At 35.8% G+C, this 23,597-nt stretch overlaps 1 protein-coding gene across 1 annotated transcript in view; it reads left to right on the forward strand.

Annotated features, from left to right (window-relative positions):
- Positions 1 to 23,597, forward strand: part of DIAPH3 (diaphanous related formin 3) — a 577,679-nt gene that overhangs the window by 204,281 nt on the left and 349,801 nt on the right. The window contains exons 10-14 of the mRNA XM_057532925.1: positions 2,545 to 2,655; positions 2,942 to 3,060; positions 3,891 to 4,007; positions 7,979 to 8,097; positions 10,849 to 10,913. Of these exons, the coding sequence (XP_057388908.1) occupies positions 2,545 to 2,655; positions 2,942 to 3,060; positions 3,891 to 4,007; positions 7,979 to 8,097; positions 10,849 to 10,913 (531 nt within the window). The remainder of the gene's footprint in view (positions 1 to 2,544; positions 2,656 to 2,941; positions 3,061 to 3,890; positions 4,008 to 7,978; positions 8,098 to 10,848; positions 10,914 to 23,597) is intronic.

Raw genomic sequence — 23,597 nt, forward strand, 5'->3', positions numbered from 1 at the left:
AAGCAGGATTTATCCTATTCTCCTGTGAAATTTGTTTCTTTCCTTGCATTTTATGTCTCTGTTAATGGTCCCACCTCCTATCTAGTTGAACAACAAAGGTGGGAGGACTTGTAAATTCTTTTCTTATGCCTCAACCGCATATTCACCCAGCCATCAAATGTTTTTCAAATGTTGTTCAAGACCTCCTCATTGCTCAACGAAGCTACTTCTCTGGTACCTTCTTAACTTGAATCTATTACCTCTATTATCGCCGCTCCTCTGCATAAAATTCTTTACGATTTCCCCTATTTCCAGCTGAGTCAGAAAGTTCTGACTCGGCACATGAAGCTGTGCCTCATCTGTCTGGCTTCATCTTTATTGAGTCCTTCCCCTGCTCTCCCACTTCCCGCCTTACAAACTGCTCAGGAAATCTGAATTCCTTGTAATTCAGCAAAAGAACCTAAGTCTTTGAACATGTAAATTGCTCTGCTTTAAACATCTTGGTCCTCCTTTTCATCTGGCTGTCTCCCTATTAATCCTTAAGAGTCAGTACTGTTCCTCAGCTGTCCTTGTTTTTATTTACTGTCTCCACATTCTCATCATATACTGAGCACATCTCTTACAGTACATAGTATATTTGTGTTACTGAACCTACTTATCTTCGCTAGGGTAGGCAACATGTCCTATTTTACCTTTTTAGTTCCTGAGCCTTTTCTACTGTCTCTAGGAATTGAGTTATATGGGATAGATGCCAGACTGGCTCTCACTTATGCTGGTATGCTCTGCCAGTGTGAAATCGTGTGATAAAAAATGTCTAAATGTCTCAATATATGTATTAGAAACCTAGAAGGAACTCTTAGGTCTTTACCTTGATTATAGAATTTTTATCTGTAAGGACATTAATCAATACATTTTACTGTATGTAGACATATGTTTACATGATATAAATTAATCAAAGAGTGGTTGTAGGTCATGATAGTGGCAAATTACTGTTACAATTGGGAAGGGAGCCTAAAGAATTAAATTCATTATTTCAGCTTAAGTCAGTTTCTAGTTTTCCTTTTGTGAAAAATTGCCTTTTAAAACGTTTCCTGGGAATAATTTGGATGATTCTTTTCCCTTCTTTCTCCTCAATTTCATGCTAATATTATTCTACACATATCAACTTTCCATTTAGGTGATATTTGCTGCTAATTTTTATGTTGTTTATTTTTGCTGCTTTCTTTGAGTTGTCTATAATTTGCATCTTTTCCTGGAAACCTGGTGACTAATACTAATTTAATTTCTCTGAACGTAGAGAAATTAAATTAGTATGCTAATTTAATTATTTGTATGCTGTTTGAGATCTTTTAAAATGCTGAAGAAAACATTTGTGGGTATTGGGTAATGACTGGCAAGGAAGTGGAAAGAAAGCATTTTAAACTTGACTTTTTGACATGAACTGGTTACAGCTGAGTGAACGTGTACTGGAAAGGTAGACGCTGTTTTAAGTTTTTTCTTTTTTTCTTTTAAATATGTTTTCCTTTTCCTTCTTTTTCAAGTTTTGACAGTAGAGGCATGCTGGCCAGATTTTAGTGTTTAGATATCAAATAGAAGAATTACAGTATATTTCAACCAGCAGGAACTGAGACCCCTGTTGGTGTCTTAATCCCAAAATGGCATTTTAAATTCATATAAACCTTGCCTTAAGGGATGGAGAAAGGACAATTTAGGGAACAGCATGAGGTTAAACACATTGATCAGTAAGCTGGTCTTTCTTGTTAGATTTTGGTAGAATGTGGACTTAGAAAAATAACATCATCAACAACAGCAAAGAATTCTTTGCTTCTCTAGAAGCAACTTCTTTTGCTTCCATTATATAGATTTTGGATAACGAAAAGATATAATTAAGCCAGGGATTTAAAAAAAAGGAGATCCAGGTTGAAAGTTGGAGTGTTAAATATGAATGGGAAAATACAGCGATTTTTAATTTTCATAATTTAAGTTATATACTAAAGCATTTAGTTAGCTATGTTATTCCTTTATGTCTTCTTAATAAGCATAACACACAGTAAGCTGAATTTTTGTCAAAGTGTAGGAACCATTGCCTGATAAGTTAACGTCTAGTAATTGGCTGTGCAATGTTCATAATATAATTTTTGGTTATAACAACCCCATTAACTAGTTTCAGGCCTTTGTTAACTCTCGTTGACTTAAAGTCTTTGGGTTCCTCTTGATGAATGGGAAATTATTTTATTATCCTATTTTAGGATAGGATCTATCTAAGGATATTTATAGTTTTTCAACTAGTGTGTGTTCAGTTTATGTCTTATGTGTATGGAATGATATTTTTGGACAAGAACTTAACTTTTGGTTGGAGTGAATTAAAAATTCCACTGCAACTATATTTCTTGTCTAATTTATAATTGACTAAAATATTTTACATACAAATTATCGTTTTTATAGACTCACCTGTGAAGGAAGATATTTGATAATACTTGGAACACAGCCTTGATGTTTCAGTTCTATTACTCCTTCTTTAATGTCAGAATCCAAGTCTAAGTCTTGCTGTGTAATTTATTGTAGGTAGCATGTATGCAGCTTATCAATGCTCTTGTTACATCTCCTGATGATTTGGACTTCAGGCTTCACATCAGAAATGAATTTATGCGTTGTGGATTGAAAGAGATATTGCCAGTAAGTGTCCTGCAGTCTCCTTATTAATATTTAAATTAGAGAAGTACTTGAGTAGGGGGAAATTTAGATAAATTACCTTCAAGAATAATTTATCTGTGGGAAAAAAGGCTTGAGTATAAAATCTATTTTTGAAATAGATGATAAGGTTTGAGTATTATTTAACACTTTAAGTGTTTGAATGCTGTAAATCAAGTTGAATGGTTGGTTTATTGTTTATGTTTTTCATTAATTTTTTGCATTGTTAAAAACAAAACCGTTCCTTATAATTCCTATTTAATATCTCTAGAATTTAAAACGTATTAAGAATGATGGCCTGGATATCCAACTTAAAGTCTTTGATGAGCATAAGGAAGAAGATTTGATCGAGTTCTTCCATCGCCTCGAAGATATTAGAGCTGAACTTGAATATCCTTTTGTTCTGAAGTCTAATCAAATATGTAAAATTATTGCTAACCCTTAAACAGCCCCCACCCCATAAAATATTAAACTTCTGAAACCATTTCTAGATAAATGATATAAAATCAAACCTTTATTGAATCAGAAGGATGTTTGTATAAACCTTTTTTATTATTTTATGTGTGTTTTTGTGAATACATGCCTATGCAAATGGATGTTACAATCTACAAATGGATGCTTTTTAGACAAGCCTCTTATGTATACATGTACAATCTGTTCTTTTTGTTTGGCACCTCCCCTCCCCCTAGTGCCTTCATCGTTAGGAATAGGTGCCCTTAGCCTGCTGGTTAGTTCCACCCTGTACCTTGGGTGTATCCTCATATGGGCCTTTGTTAATTCTGTGCATCTGCACCTGTCTGTGCTTGTCCAGAGATCTGCCACCTTTCTGTCTTCCACTGGGGCTGCCCCATGGTAGGTAATGCCTAGCACCAACCCTCTTGGTCAGGGCTCCCCCAGAACCCAAAGACTTTGTTCACAACCAGCTGCCCACTACTCTTTCTGCCAGCAGTATCTTGGCTCAAGAGAGGAATATTGGTTGGAGTTGATTGTGGAGGAGAAGCCAGGAAGTGTCAGGTCACGTTGTCATTTGCACATAGTTTTCCCTCTATTCTCATTCTTAACTACATGTGTTTTACTATATGCTGAGTATATATGATGCCTATTTTAGGTTAAGATACACAATAATCTTTTGAAGCCTTACAGAGCAGATTCCGTGTCACATTATTGCAGTTGTTCGGTATAGAGGATAAATAAATCCACATATTCCTTAATCAGTTTACTGAAGCAAATGATCTTCACAACATGGTGTGGAACACAGTTAAGGAAACCAGAGCAGAGGGATATTTCATTTCAATTCTGCAGCATCTTTTGCTGATTCGAAATGATTATTTTATAAGGTAAGAGGAAGCTATATTCTAATATTTTCTTTCACTAATAAAATTCTTTTAATTGTGAAATTCACCTGATGTTTGATTTGGGCAAGCAAATATTTTTAAGTTTTGTATTTCTTTCATAATATTGATTCATAGAATGCACTGTTTCCTCTGGGCATATATTTAGGTAGAAGATGGTATAAAATGATACTACTATTACTTTCTAAGCTCCAGCAGATTCTTGGTTACAACTTTTCAGCTGAATAAAAACGCAAACTAGCAACAAATTACTAGTTTACTGCGTGATGAATAATGTTTTCTGGTTAGTCCCTAGGCAGTAGGAATGGCAGATACTAAACATCACTTTTATTAGTGTTTAAGTAGCTAGCAAGTTCCTTAATAATGCAGCTGTGTTTAATGTTGCTAATGTATCAGAAAGCTAGACAAATGACTTTTCAAGTTTGATTATATCCTAGGCATCTTGAGCGTAACAAATTGTTTACAGAAAATAATTGTTTATCCATGTCTATCTGTAGTTATATATGGATAGTAACACTTAAGCTGCTGGATTGTTATGAAGATTAAAATGGTAACATGCGTGAGACTACTAGCCAAATATCTGGCATATGGTGTATGCTCAATAAATGTTCTCTATACCCTCTTAACTCTTTTATTACTGTTTTATGAAGGAAGCTGAGATCTTTGAATATAAAACCATTTTGGTCACCTTTAATTTAATTTTGCTGAAATTTTATTCTCAAATACTATGGGTAGTATGTCTTTTCTTACTCTAATTTCAAGTAGAAGGAGTTGCTAGACAGTCTCATTCAGGCTGTGTCCTCTAGGTGATGTCAGAGGGTGTAATTTAGGTTTTTGATGTACCTAACAAGTGAATAGAATAAAAGTCTAAACATGGTAAAACTTTAGGTTCTTCGAGATGAGTACAGATCATCCACCCTACCTCTTTCCTTTGTAGAATTGGGAAATCCCAATGGTATTCTAAAATAGAGTTCAGGAAGCTGTTTTGAGACTTCATTTGCTTCTTTCTCATATTTTATTAAAATAAGACACTTTAAATATTTAACCACTTTATAAATGCTAGATAAAAAATACTAATACTTGATTAATAATATTTTTAAGTATCATAGGTACCCCACTAATTGTAATACTGTACTCTCCTGAAGATTTACCTAAAAATAAACTTGGAACTTCCATTTATTCTAAAGTAGCCCCATCCTTTTCTTGATACCTGTGTGGTTGGTCCTGTCAACCTCTGACTTTTTGCCGCTTGAATTTCCAAGAATTTAAGACTGCTGTTTGCTTTCGAAGTGTTGAATGTGTCTATAGTGTTACAAAGGGGGTTATTTAATCCCTTCATCTGTGTTGTGGGGGGCATGTGGTTGTGTCTAACTTCAAAACAGATTAAAAAGCACAACTGTAGTGGGGCACGCTCAGGTGAGCCTTTCACTTTAGTGGAATCAAGAGTCTAAAGAAATATTACATTGTAGCATTACCAAAGAGACCTTAGTGAGGCATAGAAGTTCATCTAGTTTGGTCATTTTTTGAGCAGCACCTTTTAAGTTTGATACTCCTCTATGTTGCCTTCTTTCTTGGCTCTTTAAGCCCGAGGCCCTTGGTCTTTGTTCTAGATATGGTTGCTATGAAGGCAGAATTCTTCCCATGACTGCTGTAGTGAAGATGATCCCATCGATTCTTTCCTATGTTCCAGAATTCTCAGTTATTTATTACTATTATTGTTCTTGTTGATTCTTAGAGTGAGTATACATTTATTACAAGATAGAGTCAGAATTGTGGTCACTTACATAATATGTTTATTATATACTCATCCTTTTAATTAACATACAGTAAATTTTACTCTTTTTGCTGTGCAGTCCAAGATTCATAAATCTTTTTCTTTTGGTTTTACCTTCAGTTTTCGGTTTTACTATCTCGAATGGACCTAGATTTCACCTTTCAGAAATATTCAGTTATCTGAACATTTTCGATTGATGAACATTTAAAATTAATATTGACATTAATAAGTACAATTTTTGAAGTTTTTTATCAGTTAATTTTCATTGTAGAATGCAAAATATTCTCATTTAAAAGAATTAGTGGATAGGAAAATTAAAATCTTTGCTTATTTTCACATCTGGAACGAAAGGAAATTTTACTGAAATGGAACTCTATTGGAGAATGTACATCAAAGGTCCCCAAGAAAAATCAACTGCAGTAAGATAATTGGAAGGTGGATATAAGATCAAATTCAATTCTGTAACAAATTATTAATGGCTTATTGTGTGCAAAATAGCATGTTAGTTGAATGTGCATGGGAGATAATTTCTGATATTTGGTAAAAAAAAAAAACTGCAGAGAAAGTGAAGGTGATTTCAAAATATTCTCCAACAAAAATGACTTTTATTAATGAAGTAATGACATTTATGTTTATCCCTTAATTAGGTTGTTTACATATTCCTCTGACATATTCACTACCTTATCAATATCACTCATAGGGATTATTTTCTAGATTTACATTTCTGGAATCCAGAAGTACATTGTTCTTTACTAGTATTGCCTTGCTGAAAGACTTTTTGCATGAATTTTCAGCTACATTATAAATGAGCTCATAATTTAGGATGGTGGAAGTGAGAAAACACTTAATGACATTATGTTTTTTTAAAAAATTACACACAATAGCTTGTGTTAATTTAAGCCTTGTTTTTATTAAAACAACATCAAGATAACATTAAATAAGAGTAAAAAAGGGACAGAGTGCATCATCTCAGTTTTTAATTGTGATAGATAGAAACATGTGTGCAATTTATGTACCTCAAGTGTAAATGTGGTTATTATAGCTAAAATATTAGGGAATGGGAGATTATTTCATTGAAAGAAGTTGAAAAAATTGAGGAAAGCATTGATAATACCTTCTTGCTTTAATTTGTATCCAAGAATACTATGTCTTGAATATTTTTACTCTATGACAGTTAATGAACATTGTCTTATTTGCTAATGTTAAGCTGTACTGAATTTTATTCAGCATAATGGATGGTTTATTAGGTACCAGGTAAATAGGTCCAGGGCAGTACGTCATAGTATACAAGGAAGGAAATCTCAAGTAGCTGGAGGCATCATCTCATACGTGGTGAGAAGGGGTTGGAGAGGAAAACTGTGCAAAAAGTCATTGAGAAGAAATAGTCCTAAGTGGTGGTTCGGATGGAGGACTGTACTCATTAGAATATTACCCAACCTCTCTATCACTCTCTCTATCACTGTAGTTTGGTTTTGTTTGTAAAATCTTCTGGATATTTCTATCACGTTTGTTGGCTTGAGTTTTAAGGTATGTTTTTTAGCTTATTACTAACACAGGTGGATTGAACTTAATTGTACTAACACATGAAGCCTATTTGGGGATTTTAATTAAATTTAAATTTTGGACAAAAATTGTTATACTGAATTTTTCTAGCTTTCTTTTGAGTAAGGAACATTCATTTGATATTGTTTATAATTCACAGTATCACAAACATTCTAAAAACAGTGAACTGTATGGTTTAAAGAACCTTCCAGATAATTTTTTAGAAAATATATCTTTTGGTTTGTATTAATAAAATGAATTAATGGTAGCTCTTTCAGTATGGCACAGTGATAGGTTGATGGTCTCTGCTGAGGACTGCTTTTAAGTACATATCACTTCATTTTAATATTCTCTTTCTTACTCCCTACTAATTAAGTCAAGATTCTGACTTCTGTAAGAAAATGATCTTTAAAGCACACTGTATTTATAGCTAAAAGATCATAAAGAATATAATGTGTTAAAGTCATTAGAAGGAAAGTAGCAGTTGTATTTACTCTCACTCCCATGTTAAATCTATATGTCAACTGTTGAAACTATACAATTGTATATTATTGAACTAGAAATCAAGCTTCTGAAATATTTTGTTTTGATGTAAAGCTACACTAATAGAGTGTACATTTATTCTTTTCCTTGGTTCTAGGCAACAGTACTTCAAGTTAATTGATGAGTGTGTATCCCAGATTGTACTGCATAGAGATGGGATGGATCCAGACTTCACATATCGAAAAAGACTAGACTTAGATTTAAGTCAGTTTGTTGGTGAGTGTTTCTCTGTTATTTAAATGGAAATACCTTATGCCCCTTACCCATGGGTTAGTGCTAGAGTGTTGTTTCTCACAGTGTGACCTGTAGACTCCAGAGGGTCCTGGATACCTTTTCAGGAGGTCCTAATAGTCAAAACTATTTTCATAACAATACTGAGACAGTTATTTGCCATTTTTACTCTATGGATATTTTCAGAGCAATATTGGGGAAACTGCTGGTACTTTGTTGTGAATCAAGGCAGTAGCACCAAACTGTATTAGTAGCCATGGGATTCTTTATTCTCAGTAAAACAAAATAAATGAAACAAAAAAAGTGCCATTTTTTATTTAAGAATGTCCTTGATAAAGAACTAAAAAAATGTTAATTTTATTAAATATTTACCTTTGCACACACATCATTTCAATATTCTGTGTGAATATATTCAATATTCAATATATTGTATGTGTGAATCACTTGTGCTGCAAACCAGAGTCCAATAGGAAATACTTGTGTAATCGTCCGAGTTGCCAGCTGAAATGCCTGCTTTTTTTTTTTTTTAACTTTGAAAAAAGGATTGTCATACAAATTCTGGCTACTCAGATGTGAGTGTTTGGCACACACTTTCCTAAAAATGAAATGAAATGTGTCTGTAACTTCAATGAAAATGATAGAATATGTTACCAGTGATAAAATTGCAATATTCAAGTAAATATTTGAGTTTTGGAAAACTTGTACTTGCTACCATCATCTTGGCAGCTTTGCAGTTTTAAATTTTTTTCTGATGAGATCAGTGGTGGTATTACCCTATCTGATTATTTTGATATTGTATGATGAGATGTGTCACCATTTGGAGGATCTGCATGACTCTGCAAACCACTCTTTCCCAAATGACCAGGGCTTGATGTATCTAAATGATTTAAAAGTAACAGAGTACAAAATGGTCATTGACATCATACCCGATTCCACATTGTAACTAATGTTTAAGAAGTTACCATATGTCAAATCTTGGTTTAACATTAAAAAGGAATATCTATTATTTGCGTGAAGTTGTTTTTTCTTCATATAATATTTGAGTTCAGGAAGAAGTGTGGAATGTATAGAATGAGAAAGGAGTAGATAATACTAGTGAGACTGATAAAGTGAATACTTGTTTCTCTCTGCAGGAGAGAAGAAATTAGGAGTTCCTGGGGGTGGGAGGGACATAGAAATGAAGAAAAATATGCTCTAAATATGCAGCAAACTAAAATGTGGAATGATTCTGAGCAGTGTCTGAAGAGAAAACTTTTTCTACCTGGACATTAGGAATATTTTTTCTTGAGTAGGTGAGAGGTTTTGACATTGAATTCTTGAGAAGGAACTACTATATAATCTTTGAATACTTCTTGGCTACATTAGTGAAACATGTTACATAGTTATAATAAGTTCATTGTGTTTATTGATTATAAATGTTTAGAATAAACTTATAGACACAATGCAGAAGACTTAAATACAGAAGAGAGTGTCCCTGTATTTACACGCTTAGGTGAGAGAAGACAGTAGGGGAGACAGATATTGGAAAGTATAGGGCACAGATAACTCCATATATTAAAGAGGGATTCAAGAGATGCTGTCTGTGCAACAGGAATCAGAGGATTAAGTATTAATTTAGTGCTACAGAGCCAGCCAAATGAAAGTAAAAAATTATCAAAAATTGGGATTAGATAGGAAACAGTGTTTTCTTATTTCATAGTAGGAAGTTATCTATAATGTCCTAAATAGTTAAATCAGAAAATAATGGTGTACACACTTTATTTAGAGTTAGGAAGCTAACCGCCAGAGCTGTAAGAGGAAGCATTTAGGAAGCGGGACTGAGTTTTGGACGCAATGATTTGGTTGACTCTTGCTTCTCCTAACTTGTTCTGTGGTATGTTTTCTTAAACCATGTTCATTATTACTTTCATTAAAAAAGGAAAGAAGGGATACAGTACATTCATGAGACATCCATAATGAATTCATTCATAATATGAATTACTTCTCCTGCAAAGTATCCCATCATGTGGATACATATCAGAGCTTATTAGTCAATCTATTATTGGTGGACATTTAAGTTATTTGCAGTTTTTTGCTAACATAATATTTTAATGAATATTCTTGCTTAAAGGCAAGTCCTAGAAATACATTACTGGGTGAAAGAAAATATTAATTTTAAGTTTTAGTACATATTGCATAGTTTCTCATCAGCAAAGTTCCTTAATTATACTTCCACTGTTTTTAGGAGAGTAGGGTTCCCTGTGCTATCTCCAATACTTGACATTAGGGTTCATTTAATCTTTGCTTATTTCTCATTAAAAATTTTTATATTTTCATATTACTAGGGAAAATCAAGTATCTGTTCTTATGATTTAGCAATTTTTAATTTTTTTATTCCTAATTTTCTGCTCATTACTATTGCACATTTTCCTAGTTGGTACTGACTATCCTCTTCTAGTTTTTCAAAATATTTATGAATCGAGGATAGCAACCTTTCAGTATTGTATGTTACAGTTGAACTCCCTCCTCCTTTTGCCTAATACAAAGTTAGAATTGTAATTGGGTTTATCTTTCTCCTTATATTTTGTGACCTTGGTATCATGCTTAGAAAATCCTTCTCCATTCCAACATTATATGCTTCACCATTTTGTTTATTTTATTACTGACACCAATTCTAATTTTTCTCTGTGATTTTTTTCTTTCTAAACTTTTAAAGTAACAATGAATTTAAGAAAAATTTTGTCATTGCAATTTTAGATATTTGCATAGATCAGGTGAAACTAGAAGAGTTTGAAGAGACAGCATCAGAACTTAACAAGAAAGTAAGTAATTTGACTAACTTCACAAGACTATATGGGGGCTCCTGCAGCTCTGCTTCTGCCTCATGGACTCTGTGCCTTCTACTCACTTCCTTCTTTACCTCCTTCAGGTATTTGCACAAATGCCATTCTCTGAGGAGGACTCTGTGCCTTCTACTCACTTCCTTCTTTACCTCCTTCAGGTATTTGCACAAATGCCATTCTCTGAGGAGGACTTCCTGGACCATTATATTTAAACATTTAAACTCCCCACTCCCAATTCTGACCCTCCCTGTGCTTCTTTTCTTGTTTTTCTACTGTTGTATTTATCACCATCTGACATGTTGCATCATTTAGGTATCTGTGTGTGTATATGCGAATGTCTTGTCTATTTCTCCTCTGGAATAAACTTTATGAGGGATTTGTGTTTGCTTTATTCACTATCCTGGCACCTAGAACAATTCCTGGACTGAGAACTAAAACATATTCTTTGAATGAATTGAATGAATAAATGATTGACAATGTATAGAGTCAGCATTTTAAGATTGGAGTATTTCTCAAGACATCATATAATTCAGGCCCTTAAGACTGAAATTATGTCTAAAAATTTTAAGAGAAGAAGTTTAACTTACTTTCTGTTTTGATTAAAGTTACTTCGTTAGACTAAGTGGAACCACATAAAATTGTCATTTTCATAGATAAAAAGTATTGGATGTCAGCAGTTTCATTTGTTTCTGGCCAATAGTATTGCTGACCATCTAGCCATTCCCCACTTTTCTTTAAGGTAGTGTTTTGTGCTTTTATCTCTACTTAATGGGTATCTATTAGACTTTTTCTCTGTTTTTTAAATTTTACTTTTAAATTTTATTTTTTTGTTGTTGTTGGATTCTTTACATTTTAAGTAGTCACTCTGATTTGAATTCTTAGGGCTGGTTCCTCACATTTGAGGAATCATGGTAATTACTGCTACCACCACCTCAGTGAACACATATGAAAGGAACATTTACACTGAGTTAGGCACTATGCCAGAGACTCTACATTTTTGATGTGTCAGGCCCTAAATGAATCTTGAGAGAATTGTACATGTTTTATAGACTTTTAAGATAAAACATAACTTGCAAATGGTAGACACTTTCATAAGTTATTTGTAACTTATGAAAAACTTTGTAAGTGTCCTGTCCAAGAAGTCCTAAGTTTCACCAAATACTTAGTGAGAGGATATTATCTCCCAGGCCTTTGGCTGCAGGCTTGGATTACAGCTGTGGATATGATATCGCCATTGCTGCGAAGCAACTTTGTTTACAGGGGGAAACAAATTAATAGATCCTTTAAATTAAGTGTCATAAGTGTTCCAGTTCATAGATGTTTGTGTTGTATGGTGACCTTTCACCCCACTGACTCTGTATTCCAAGCTCAGTAAATACTTCAATTCATCGTGGGAAAGTAGTAGCAAACTTTCAAGTGTTTGATTTGAATTCATCCCAGATACTTTAAATTTGCTTTCTTTTTTTTAACATCTTTATGGAGTATAATTGCTTTACAATGGTGACTTAGTTTCTGCTTTATAACAAAGTGAATCAACTATACATATACATATATCCCCATATCTCCTGCCTCTTGTGTCTCCCTCCCACCCTCCCTATCCCACCCCTCTAGGTGGTCACAAAGCACCAAGCTGATCTCCCTGTGCTATGCGGCTGCTTCCCACTAGCTATCTATTTTACATTTGGTAGTGTATATATGTCCATGTCACTCTCTCACTTTGTCCCAGCTTACCCTTCCCCCTCCCCGTATCCTCAAGTCCATTCTCTACGTCTGCGTCTTTATTCCTGTCCTGCCCCTAGGTTCTTCAGAACCATTTTTTTTTTTTTAAGATTTCATATATATGTGTTAGCATATGGTATTTGTTTTCCTCTTTCTGACTTACTTCACTCTGTAGGACTGTCTCTGGGTCCATCCACCTCACTACAAATAACTCAGTTTCGTTTCATTTTATGGCTGAGTAATATTCCATTGTATATATGTGCCACATCTTCTTTATCCATTCATCTGTCGATGGACACTTAGGTTGCTTCTGTGTCCTGGCTATTGTAAATAGAGCTGCAGTGAACACTCTGGTACATGACTCTTTTTGAATTATGGTTTTCTCAGGTTATATGCCCAGGAGTGGGATTGCTGGGTCATATGGTAGTTCTATTTTTAGTTTTTTAAGGAATCTCCATACTGTTCTCCATAGTGGCTGTATCAATTTACATTCCCACCAACGGTGCAGGAGGGTTCCCTTTTCTGCACACCCTCTCCAGCATTTATTGTTTGTAGATTTTCTGATGATGGCCATTCTGACCAGTGTGAGGTGATACCTCATTGTAGTTTTGATTCACATTTCTCTAATGATTAATGATGTTGAGCATTCTTTCACGTGTTTGTTGGCAATCTGTATATCTTTTTTGGAGAAATGTCTATTTAGGTCTTCTGTCCATTTTTGGATTGGGTTGTTCGTTTTTTTGATATTGAGCTCTGTGAGCTGCTTGTGTATTTTGGAGATTAATCCTTTGTCAGTTGCTTCATTTGCAAATATTTTCTCCCATTCTGAGGGTTGTCTTTTGGTCTTGTTTATGGTTTCCTTTGCTGTGCAAAAGCTTTTAAGTTTCATTAGGTCCCATTTGTTTATTTTTGTTTGTATTTCCATTTCTGTGGGAGGTACGTCAAAAAGGATCTTGCTGTGATTTATTTATGTAACAGAGTGTTCTGCCTATGTTTTCCTCTAAGAGTTTTATAGTGTTTGGCCTTACATTTAGGTCTTTAATCCATTTTGAGTTTATTTTTGTGTATGGTGTTAGGGAGTGTTCTAATTTCATTCTTTTATGTGTAGCTGTCCAGTTTTTCCAGCACCACTTATTGAAGAGGCCGTCTTTTCTCCATTGTATATTCTTGCCTCCTTTATCAAAAATAAGGTGACCATATGGATGGGAGTTTATGTCTGGGCTTTCTACCTTGTTCCATTGATCTATATTTCTGTTTTTGTGCCAGCACCATACTGTCTTGATTGCTGTAGCTTTGTAGTAGAGTCTGAAGTCAGGGAGCCTGATTCCTCCAGCTCCATTTTTCATTCTCAAGATTGCTTTGGCTATTCGGGGACTTTTGTGTTTCCATGTAAATTGTGAAATTTTTTGTTGTAGTTCTGTGAAAAATACCATTGGTAGTTTGATAGGGATTGCATTGAATCTGTATATTGCTATGGGTAGTATAGTCATTTTCACAATGTTGATTCTTCCAATCCAAGAACATAGTATATCTCTCCATCTGTTTGTATCATCTTTAATTTCTTTCATCAGTGTCTTATAGTTTTCTGCATACATGTCTTTTGTCTCCTTAAGTAGGTTTATTCCTAGGTATTTTATTCTTAATGTTGCAGTGGTAAATGGGAGTGTTTCCTTAATTTCACTTTCTGATTTTTCGTTGTAGGTGTTTAGGAATGCCAGAGATTTTGTGCATTAATTCTGTATCCTGCAACCTTACCAAATTCATTGATTAGTTCTAGTAGTTTTCTGGTGGCTGCTTTAGGATTCTCTACGTATAGTATCATGTCCTCTGCAAACAGTGACAGTTTTACTTCTTCTTTTCCAATTTGTATTCCTTTTATTTCTTTTTCTTCTCTGATTGCCGTGGCTATGACTTCCAAAACTATGTTGAATAATAGTGGCGAGAGTGGACATCCTTGTCTTGTTCCTGATCTTAGAGGAAATGCTTTCAGTTTTTCACCATTGAGTATGATGCTTGCAGTGGGTTTGTCATATATGGTGTTTATTATGTTGAGGTAGGTTCCCTCTGTGCCTACTTTCTGGAGCGTTTTTATCATAAATGGGTGTTGAATTTTGTCAAAAGCTTTATGTGCATCTGTTGCGATGATCATATGGTTTTCCTCCTTCAGTTTGTTAATATGTTTTATCACATTGATTTGCATATATTGAAGAGTCCTTGCATTCCTGGGATAAACCCCACTTGATCATGGTGTATGATCCTTTTAACATGCTGTTGGATTCTGTTTGCTAGTATTTTGTTGAGGATTTTTGCATCTATGTTCATCAGTGATATTGGCCTATAGTTTTCTTTCTTTGTGACATCTTTGTCTGGCTTTGGTATCAGGGTGATGGTGGCCTCGTAGAATGAGTCTGGTAGTGTTCCTCCCTCTGCTATATTGTGGAAGAGTTTGAAAAGGATAGGTGTTAGCTCTCTAAATGCTTGATAGAATTCACCTGTGAAGCCCTCTGGTCGTGAGCTTTTGTTTGTTGGAAGATTTTTAATCACAGTCTCAATTTCAATGCTTGTGACTGGTGTGTTTATATTTTCTATTTCTTCCTGGTTCAGTCTCGGAAGGTTGCACTTTTCTAAGAATTTGTCCATTTCTTCCAGGTTGTCCATTTTATTGGCATAGAGTTGCTTGTAGTAATCTCTCATTATCTTTTGTATTTCTGCAGTGTGAGTTGTTACTTCTCCTTTTTCTTTCTAATTCTATTGATTTGAGTCTTCTCCCTTTTTTTCTTGATGAGTCTGGCTAATGGTTTATCAATTTTTTTATCTTCTCAAAGAACCAGCTTTTAGTTTTATTGATCTATTTTATTGTTTCTTTCATTTCTTTTTCATTTATTTCTGATCTGATCCTTATGATTTCTTTCCTTCTGCTAACTTTGAGGTTTTTTTGTTCTTCTTTCTCTAATTGGTTTAGGTGTAAGGTTAGGTTATTTATTTGAGATATTTCTTGTTTCTTGAGGTAGAATTGTATTGCTGTAAACTTCCCTCTTAGAACTGTGTTTGCTGCATCCCATAGGTATTGGGTTGTTGTGTTTTCATTGCCATTTGTTTCTAGGTAATTTTGGTTTCCTTTTTGATTTCTTCAGTGATCTCTTGGTTATTATTAAGGAGTGTATTGTGCAGCCTCCATGTGTTTGTATTTTATACAGATTTTTTCCTGTAATTGATATCTAGTCTCATAGCATTGTGATTGGAAAAGATACTTGATATGATTTCAATTTTCTTAAGTTTACCAAGGCTTGATTTGTGACCCAAGGTATGATCTATCCTGGAAAATGTTCCATGAGCACTTGAGAAAAATGTGTATTCTGTTGTTTTTGGATGGAATGTCCTATAAATATCAATTAAGTCCATCTTGTTTAATGTATCGTATAAAGCTTGTGTTTCTTTATTTATTTTCATTTTGGATGATCTGTCCATTGGTGAAAGTGAGGTGTTAACTTCCCTACTATGATTGTGTTACTGTCGATTTCTCCTTTTATGGCTGTTAGCATTTGCCTTATGTATTGAGGTGCTCTTATTTTGGGTGCATAAATATTTATAATTGTTACATACTTCTTGGATTGATCCCTTGATCATTATGTAATGTCCTTCTTTGTCTCGTGTAATAGTCTTTATTTTAAAGTCCATTTTGTCTGATATGAAAATTGCTACCCCAGCTTTCTTTTGATTTCCATTTGCATGGAATATCTTTTCCATCCCCTCACTTTCAGTCTGTATGTGTCCCTAGGTCTGAAGTGGGTCTCTTTTAGACAGCATATATATGGGTCTTGTTTTGTATCCATTCAGCCAGTCTGTGTCTTTTGGTTGGAGCATTTAATCCATTTCCATTTAAGGTAATTATCGATATGTCTGTTCCTATTACCATTTTCTTAGTTGATTTGGGTTTGTTATTGTAGGTCTTTCCCTTCTCTTGTGTTTCCTGCCTAGAGAAGTTCCTTTAGCATTTTTTGTAAAGCTGGTTTGGTGGTGCTGAATTCTCTTAGCTTTTGCTTGTCTGTAAAGGTTTTAATTTCTCCATCGAATCTGAATGAGATCCTTGCTGGGTAGAGTAATCTTGGTTGTAGGTTTTTCTCCTTCATCACTTTAAATATGTCCTGCCACTCCCTTCTGGCTTGCAGAGTTTCTGCTGAAAAATCAGCTGTTAACCTTATGGGCATTCCCTTGTGTGTTATTTGTTGTTTTTCCCTTGCTGCTTTTAATATTTGTTCTTTGTATTTAATATTTGAGAGTTTAATTAGTATGTGTCTTGGCGTGCTTCTCCTTGGATTTATCCTGTATGGGACTCTCTGTGCTTCCTGGACTTGATTGACTATTTCCTTTCCCTTATTAGTGAAATTTTCAACTATAACATCTTCAAATATTTTCTCAGACCCTTTCTTTTTCTTTTCTTTTTCTTGGACCCCTATAATTCGAATGTTGGTGCATTTAATGTTGTCCCAGAGGTCTCTGAGATTGTCCTCAATTCTTTTCATTCTTTTTTGTTTATTTTGTTCTGCAGTAGTTATTTACACTATTTCATATTCCAGGTCACTTCTGCGTTCTTCTGCCTCGGTTATTCTGCTATTGATTCCTTCTAGAGAATTTTTCATTTCATTTATTGTGTTGTTCATCATTGTTTGTTTGCTCTTTAATTCTTCTAGGTCCTTCTTAAATGTTTCTTGTATTTTCTTCATTCTAGTTCCAAGATTTTGGATCATCTTTACTATCATTACTCTGAATTCTTTTTCAGGTAGACTGCCTATTTCCTCTTCATTTGTATGGTCTGATGGATTTTTACCTTGCTCCTTCTTCTGCTGTGTGTTTCTCTGTCTTCTCATTTTGCTTAACTTACTGTGTTTGGGGTCTCCTTTTTGCAGGCTGCAGGTTCATAGTTCCTGTTGTTTTTGGTTTCTGACCCCAGGGGCTAAGGTTGTTTCAGTGGGTTGTGGAGAGGACTAGTGCCTGTGTTCTCGTGGATGAGGCTGGATCTTGTCTTTTTGTTTGGGAGGACTGCGTCTGGTGGTGTGTTTTTGGGTGTCTGTGACCTTATGATTTTAGGCAGCCTCTCTGCTAATGGGTGGGGTTGTGTTCCTGTCTTGCTAGTTGTTTGGCATAGGGTGTCTTGCTCTGTAGCTTGCTGGTCGTTGAGTGGAGCTGGGTTTTAGCGTTCAGATGGAGATCTCTTGGTGAGGTTTCGCCATTTGATATTACATGGAGCCGGGAGGTCCCTGGTGGACCAATGTCCTGAACTCAGCTTTCCCACCTTAGAGGCGCAGTCCTGACACCCGGCCGGAGCACCAAGACCCTGTCATCCACACGGCTCAGAGGAAAAGGGAGGTAATAAAAGAAAGAGAAAGAGAAAAATAAAATTAAATAATTTTAAAAAATTATTAAAAATAAAAAAGTTAAAAAGTAATAAAAAGAAGAAAGAAAGATGAGAGTAACGAAACCAAAAAATAAATCCACCAATGATAACAAGCACTAAAAAACTATACTTAAAAAAAAAATGTACAGACAGAACTCTAGGACAAATGGTAAAAGCAAAGCTATACAGACAAAATCACACAAAGAAGCATACACATACACACTAAAAAAAAAGAGAAAAAGGAAAGAAATATATATATCTATATATAAAAAAAGAAAAAGGAGGAAGAGAGCAACCAAATTAATAAACAAATCTACCAATGATACTAAACTCTAAATGCTAAACTAAGATAAACGTAAATCCAGGAACAAATTAGATGCAGAAAGCAAACCCCAAGTCTACAGTTGCTCCCAAAGTTCACCGCCTCAATTTTGGGATGATTCGTTGTCTATTCAGGTATTCCACCAATGCAGGCTACATTAAGTTGATTGTGAAGATATAATCTGCTGGTCCTGAGGCTGCTGGGAGAAATTTCCCTTTCTCTTCTTTGTTTTCACAGCTCCTGGGGTTCAGCTTTGGATTAGCTCTGCCTCTGCATGTAGGTCGCCCTCTGGCGTCTGTTCTTTGCTCAGACAGGACGGGTTAAAGTAGCAGCTGATTCGTGGGCTCTGGCTCACTGAAGCCGGGAGGAGGGAGGGGTATGGAATGCGGGGGGAGCCTGCAGCGGCAGAGGCCGGCGGATGTTGCAACAGCCTGAGGCGAGCCGTGTGTTTTCCTGGAGAAGTGTCCCTGGATCACCGGACCCTGGCAGTGGCGGGCTGCACAGGCTCCCAGGAGGGGAGGTGTGGCTAGTGACCTGTGCGTGCACACAGCCTTCTTGGTGGCTGCAGCAGCAGCCTTAGCGTTTCATGCTTGTCTCTGGTGTCCGCGCTGATAGCCGTGGCTCGTGCCTGTCTCTGGAGCTCGTTTAGGTTGTGCTCTGAATCCCCTCTCCTCACCCACCTGGAAACAATGTCTTGCCTCTTAGGCAGGTCCAGACTTTTTCCCGGACTCCCTCCCAGCTCGCTGTGGCCCACTAGCCCCCTTCAGGCTGTGTTCACGCAGCCAACCCCAGTCCTCTCCCTGGGATCTGACCTCCGAAGCCCGAGCCTCAGCTCCCAGCCCACACCCGCCCTGGCGGGTGAGCAGACAAACCTCTCGGGCTGGTGAGTGCTGGTCGGCACCGATCGTCTGTGTGGGAATCTCTCCACTTTGCCCTCTGCACCCCTGTTGCTGTGCTCTCCTCTGTGGCTCCGAAGCTTCCCCCCCGCCACTCCCCGTCTCCACCAGTGAAGGGGCTTCCTAGTGTGTGGAAACTTTTCCTCCTTCACAGCTTCCTCCCAGAGGTGCAGCTACTGTCCCTATTCTTTTGTCCCTGTTTTTTCTTTTTTCTTTTGCCCTACCCAGGTACTTGGGGAGTTTCTTGCCTTTGGGATGTCTGAGGTCTTTTGAACAGGTCTTCTGTTCAGTAGGTGTTCTGTAGGAGTTGTTCCACATGTAGTTGTATTTCTGATGTATTTGTGAGGAGGAAGGTGATCTCCACGTCTTACTCCTCTGCCGTCTTGAAGTTCTCCCCTACATTTGCTTTTATAATCATTTTTAGGCATTCAATATTCATATATGACTGTTGTTAAACTTGATAACTTTCTTAAGACATTGTTTTAAAATTGTAAGCTTTTCATGTAAATAGAAGAAAGACCTTGTTCAAGGTTAGTTTTCTCCATTTAGTCAGCAGTTATATGTCTTAGGTATATTCAGAAAATATTGTTTGCTCCATAAAAGATTTCTATTGCATACCATTTTGTATGTGTCAGCAAGATTTTTTTTCTGATAGCTTTATAAGGACACATGTAAATACTTTGCTTTAGGCAGGAAGCTATCATGGTTGCTAGACACATTCTTTATTTTAGTGCATAAATTTGAAAAATGAAGACCAGAAATGTCAGAAAGTACATAGAGAATATTGAGTTATCCACCTTCTTGTACAGATGCACTAATACATTTACCCTAGGGAATGAAATTAAGCAGAGCTTCAACCTTAACTGTGTTTCTTGACATTTTTGCGTGTAATTTTGTAAGCATAATACTGCTCTGCTAACTCTTTTGGAGAAGAAGCCTATCATATCAGTTTTTATAAAGTACGTCTTTAATGGAGATTCATTTTATCCCCAAGGCTACAGTGATTTGACTATATATATAAAAATGCTAAAGCACACTTTATATTTCGTCTGATCCTTTTATAGGGGAATTTGTAGAAATTTATCTCTTTGGTAAGTAATACAGATACTCTCAGTATGGTCAAGTTAATTTAATAAGTTTTCTTTGAGTGTACTAATTATGACTGGTTGTTTTGATAGTTATTTAGTTTTATTTTTATTCCTATAAATAATTCTTTTTCCATTTGCATCTTATTCTAAGGCCTATAAGATATAGGCCTTATTTATCCTATAAGATAGGATAGTGTACATATTGATATTGTGAAAAAGACTTCTTCATTCTTACTCTCATAAGAATTTAGTTTTTTATTTCTTGCTAAGTAGCAGGAAACATTGGCTGAGCAGTCGTATAAAGGAGAGTAGAGAAAATGACCTGTCTAAGATTTTTGAGGCTGGGAGATTGAGGACCTTTACTATATGATATTGACGTGGTTATACAACATATAAAGGAAGGTGTGACAGAAACAGGCTCATGACTTCACTCAATAAATACTTATTGAGTTTAATTGTAAGTATAAAGCTTTGGAAAGGTGATGAATAAAATAGAAAAGGTTCTCGCTATTAGTGAGCTTCCAGGTTGGTGGGTGTTATTGAGGTGTGTGATACTACCTTTTGATAATTTTGTATTACAGTGTGATAATTGTTGTGGTAGGAAAACCCTATGTGGTTTGTAAGCCTATAGATCTTGTGTGGCCAGGGAAGACTTACCCAAGGAAGTAAGAGCTAATGTGAGCCCTGATGGATTAGTGTGAGGCAAGAAGGTGAGATGGCTGAGGAGGAGGCATATATAAATTTTTTTTTTAAATAAATTTATTTATTTTTTATTTTTGGCTGCATTGGGTCTTTGTTGCTGTGTGCGGGCTTTCTCTAGTTGCGGTGAGTGGGGGCTGCTCTTCGTTGAGGTGCGCAGCCTTCTCATTGCAGTGTCTTCTCTTGTTGCAGAGCACGGGCTCTAGGTGCGTGGACTTCAGTAGTTGTGGCACGCGGGCTCAGTAGTTGTGGCATGCAAGGTCTAGAGTGCAGGCTCAGTAGTTGTGGCACACGGGCTTAGTTGCTCTGTGGCATGTGGGATCTTCCTGGACCAGGGCTCGAACCCATGTCCCCTGCATTCGCAGGTGGATTCTTAACCACTGCGCCACCAAGGAAGTCCTGGAGGCATATATGAATTTATTTTGAATTTCCCAAAGGTACCTCAAGCTTAATAACTCCAAAACGAAATTCATCGTTCTTGCCCATAAATATGTCATTCCCTCAAATTATAATACTTTGTTGCCAGCTTGCAAAGCAACAGAACAATGTTGTGATCTTAGATATATTCCCCTCACTCATTTCCTTTGTTCAGTCAGACACTAATATTTTGGATTGTGTTTATATATATATATATATATATATATATATATATATATATATATATATTTCTTTTCTTTCCATTACCCTATTTTCTACCTTCATTTAGGAAGGGCTTCAGTTCTTGCTTGGATAACTTCAGTAGGTCTACACTCATTTCTATGCCTCTAGTATTTATCTTTCAGTCCATTGTCCACACTGCTCCTGGTTGGGTTTTCCAAAGTGCAAATTTGATTATGTTGTTTTCTTATGATAAATACTCTAATAGCTCTCTATAGTTTTTAGTTTTTACAAAAAAGAAGAAAGCTTCTTGGTTTATTGTGAAATTTCTTTCCACAGTTGCACTCCTATGTACCTCCAGCTTCATCCTGTGCAGTTTGTTCTCATATCTCCTTTTGTGCCCCTTACAGGGGCTGGCTTGTCATTCATGTACACTCTGTGCTAATCACTCTATTTGAAATGCAAGCTACACTTCTCAGCTAATGACTCAAGTTCTTTAAACCTGAGATCAAGCATTATTCCTCCAGGAATGATGCACATGCCTCCAGTCTTTCTCTCTTTATTGCTGGTAATTTTCATAGATTTTGGGTGGTTAGTTTGCTTTGACTTTGCCACCAGACACTATGCTTACTAAACACAGTGATCATACTCTCTTAAACTCTGTACCCCTAGTCCCTGCTACTCTGAGAAACACATAATAGTCATGCTATTAGATATTTATTGAATAAAGGAAAATGATGGTATGGGACCAGTTATCAGGGTGTACTTAGATATTAGGTTAATGAGTGTGGCTTTTATAATGAAGCCACTAAAGGTTTAAGAGCAAAGGAGTCATGATATATGTGGTATCTTTTAGATGGAACAGCAGTATTCAAAAAACAAAGTTTGTAGAGAAGAAGATAATATTGGCTTTGAAAATACTGGAATGCTTTCTTAGTCTTGAAAAATGTTCATTAAGTTGGAAATACATTTATAGACTGGCTTACAGTCTGGAATGCAGATGTGAAGCTGAGCTAGTGATAGGGACTTGGAAGCCATCAGTGTATGGAGCCCCTAACCCTAATCCTAACCCTGAGCCCAACCCTAACTCTCTCAAGGCTACATTTGTGAAATATTTGTATTTTTTTAAATGATTTTTTTATTTTTTTTATTTTTAAAAGGCAGTCAAATACTTGTTCTTGATTATGAGACAATACTCTATTTGAATTCACCTCTGCTAGTAGAGGTTTTTAGTCATGATGATGGCAAGGTGGAGCTGTTTGAATACAGGATGGTGACTTGTGATGAGTGACTGTATCAATTAGAAAACTCTTTGGATTCACCAAATTTTATTATTTGCCTTCCTCCCACAAAGTGTTGCACTAAGGACTTGAAAGACTAATTTATCATTAATTTCCCAAAGATTAATGATAAATAAAATGGACTTTATCCTCTTAAACTGTTGTTGAAGGTTAGAGCCTGCATCAGGTCCTTAACCCTCATGATGTTGTAGTAAGAAAAAAGAAAGTAATTGATGCATTTACAAAGTGGAGTTATTTATTAATAAAATATTAAAGTGGAATTCTTTTAAATCATGTTGATAAACTTAAGACAAGTTTCAAGTATAAGTTTTTGCAGGTAGGGGTCAGGGAATTCAGTACAATGCCTAGCTCTCTATTATTTTACACAAAGTTGCAATGATATTTAGGGACTTTTAAGAAAAATGCCAGGGTTCTGGATAGCTGTGGGCCCAGTTTGTTCTGCTGAGAGGAGATGGTCACAGATTTCATTTCTGGCTTTGTCTGCTCCTTTGCAAATGAATGATTTTGGTGGGACCTGGAGGGACCTAGAGAAAAGCTGTGGGTGACTTAGCAAAAACCTACCACTCCTTTCATAAAAATTTATGTTCTACCAACAGATCATTAGAATCAAATTTCTAGATGAAGAATAGTGCTTTTTATTTTCATC

This window comes from Balaenoptera acutorostrata, chromosome 18 (assembly GCF_949987535.1).
Source record: "Balaenoptera acutorostrata chromosome 18, mBalAcu1.1, whole genome shotgun sequence".
Classification (NCBI taxonomy): domain Eukaryota; kingdom Metazoa; phylum Chordata; class Mammalia; order Artiodactyla; family Balaenopteridae; genus Balaenoptera; species Balaenoptera acutorostrata.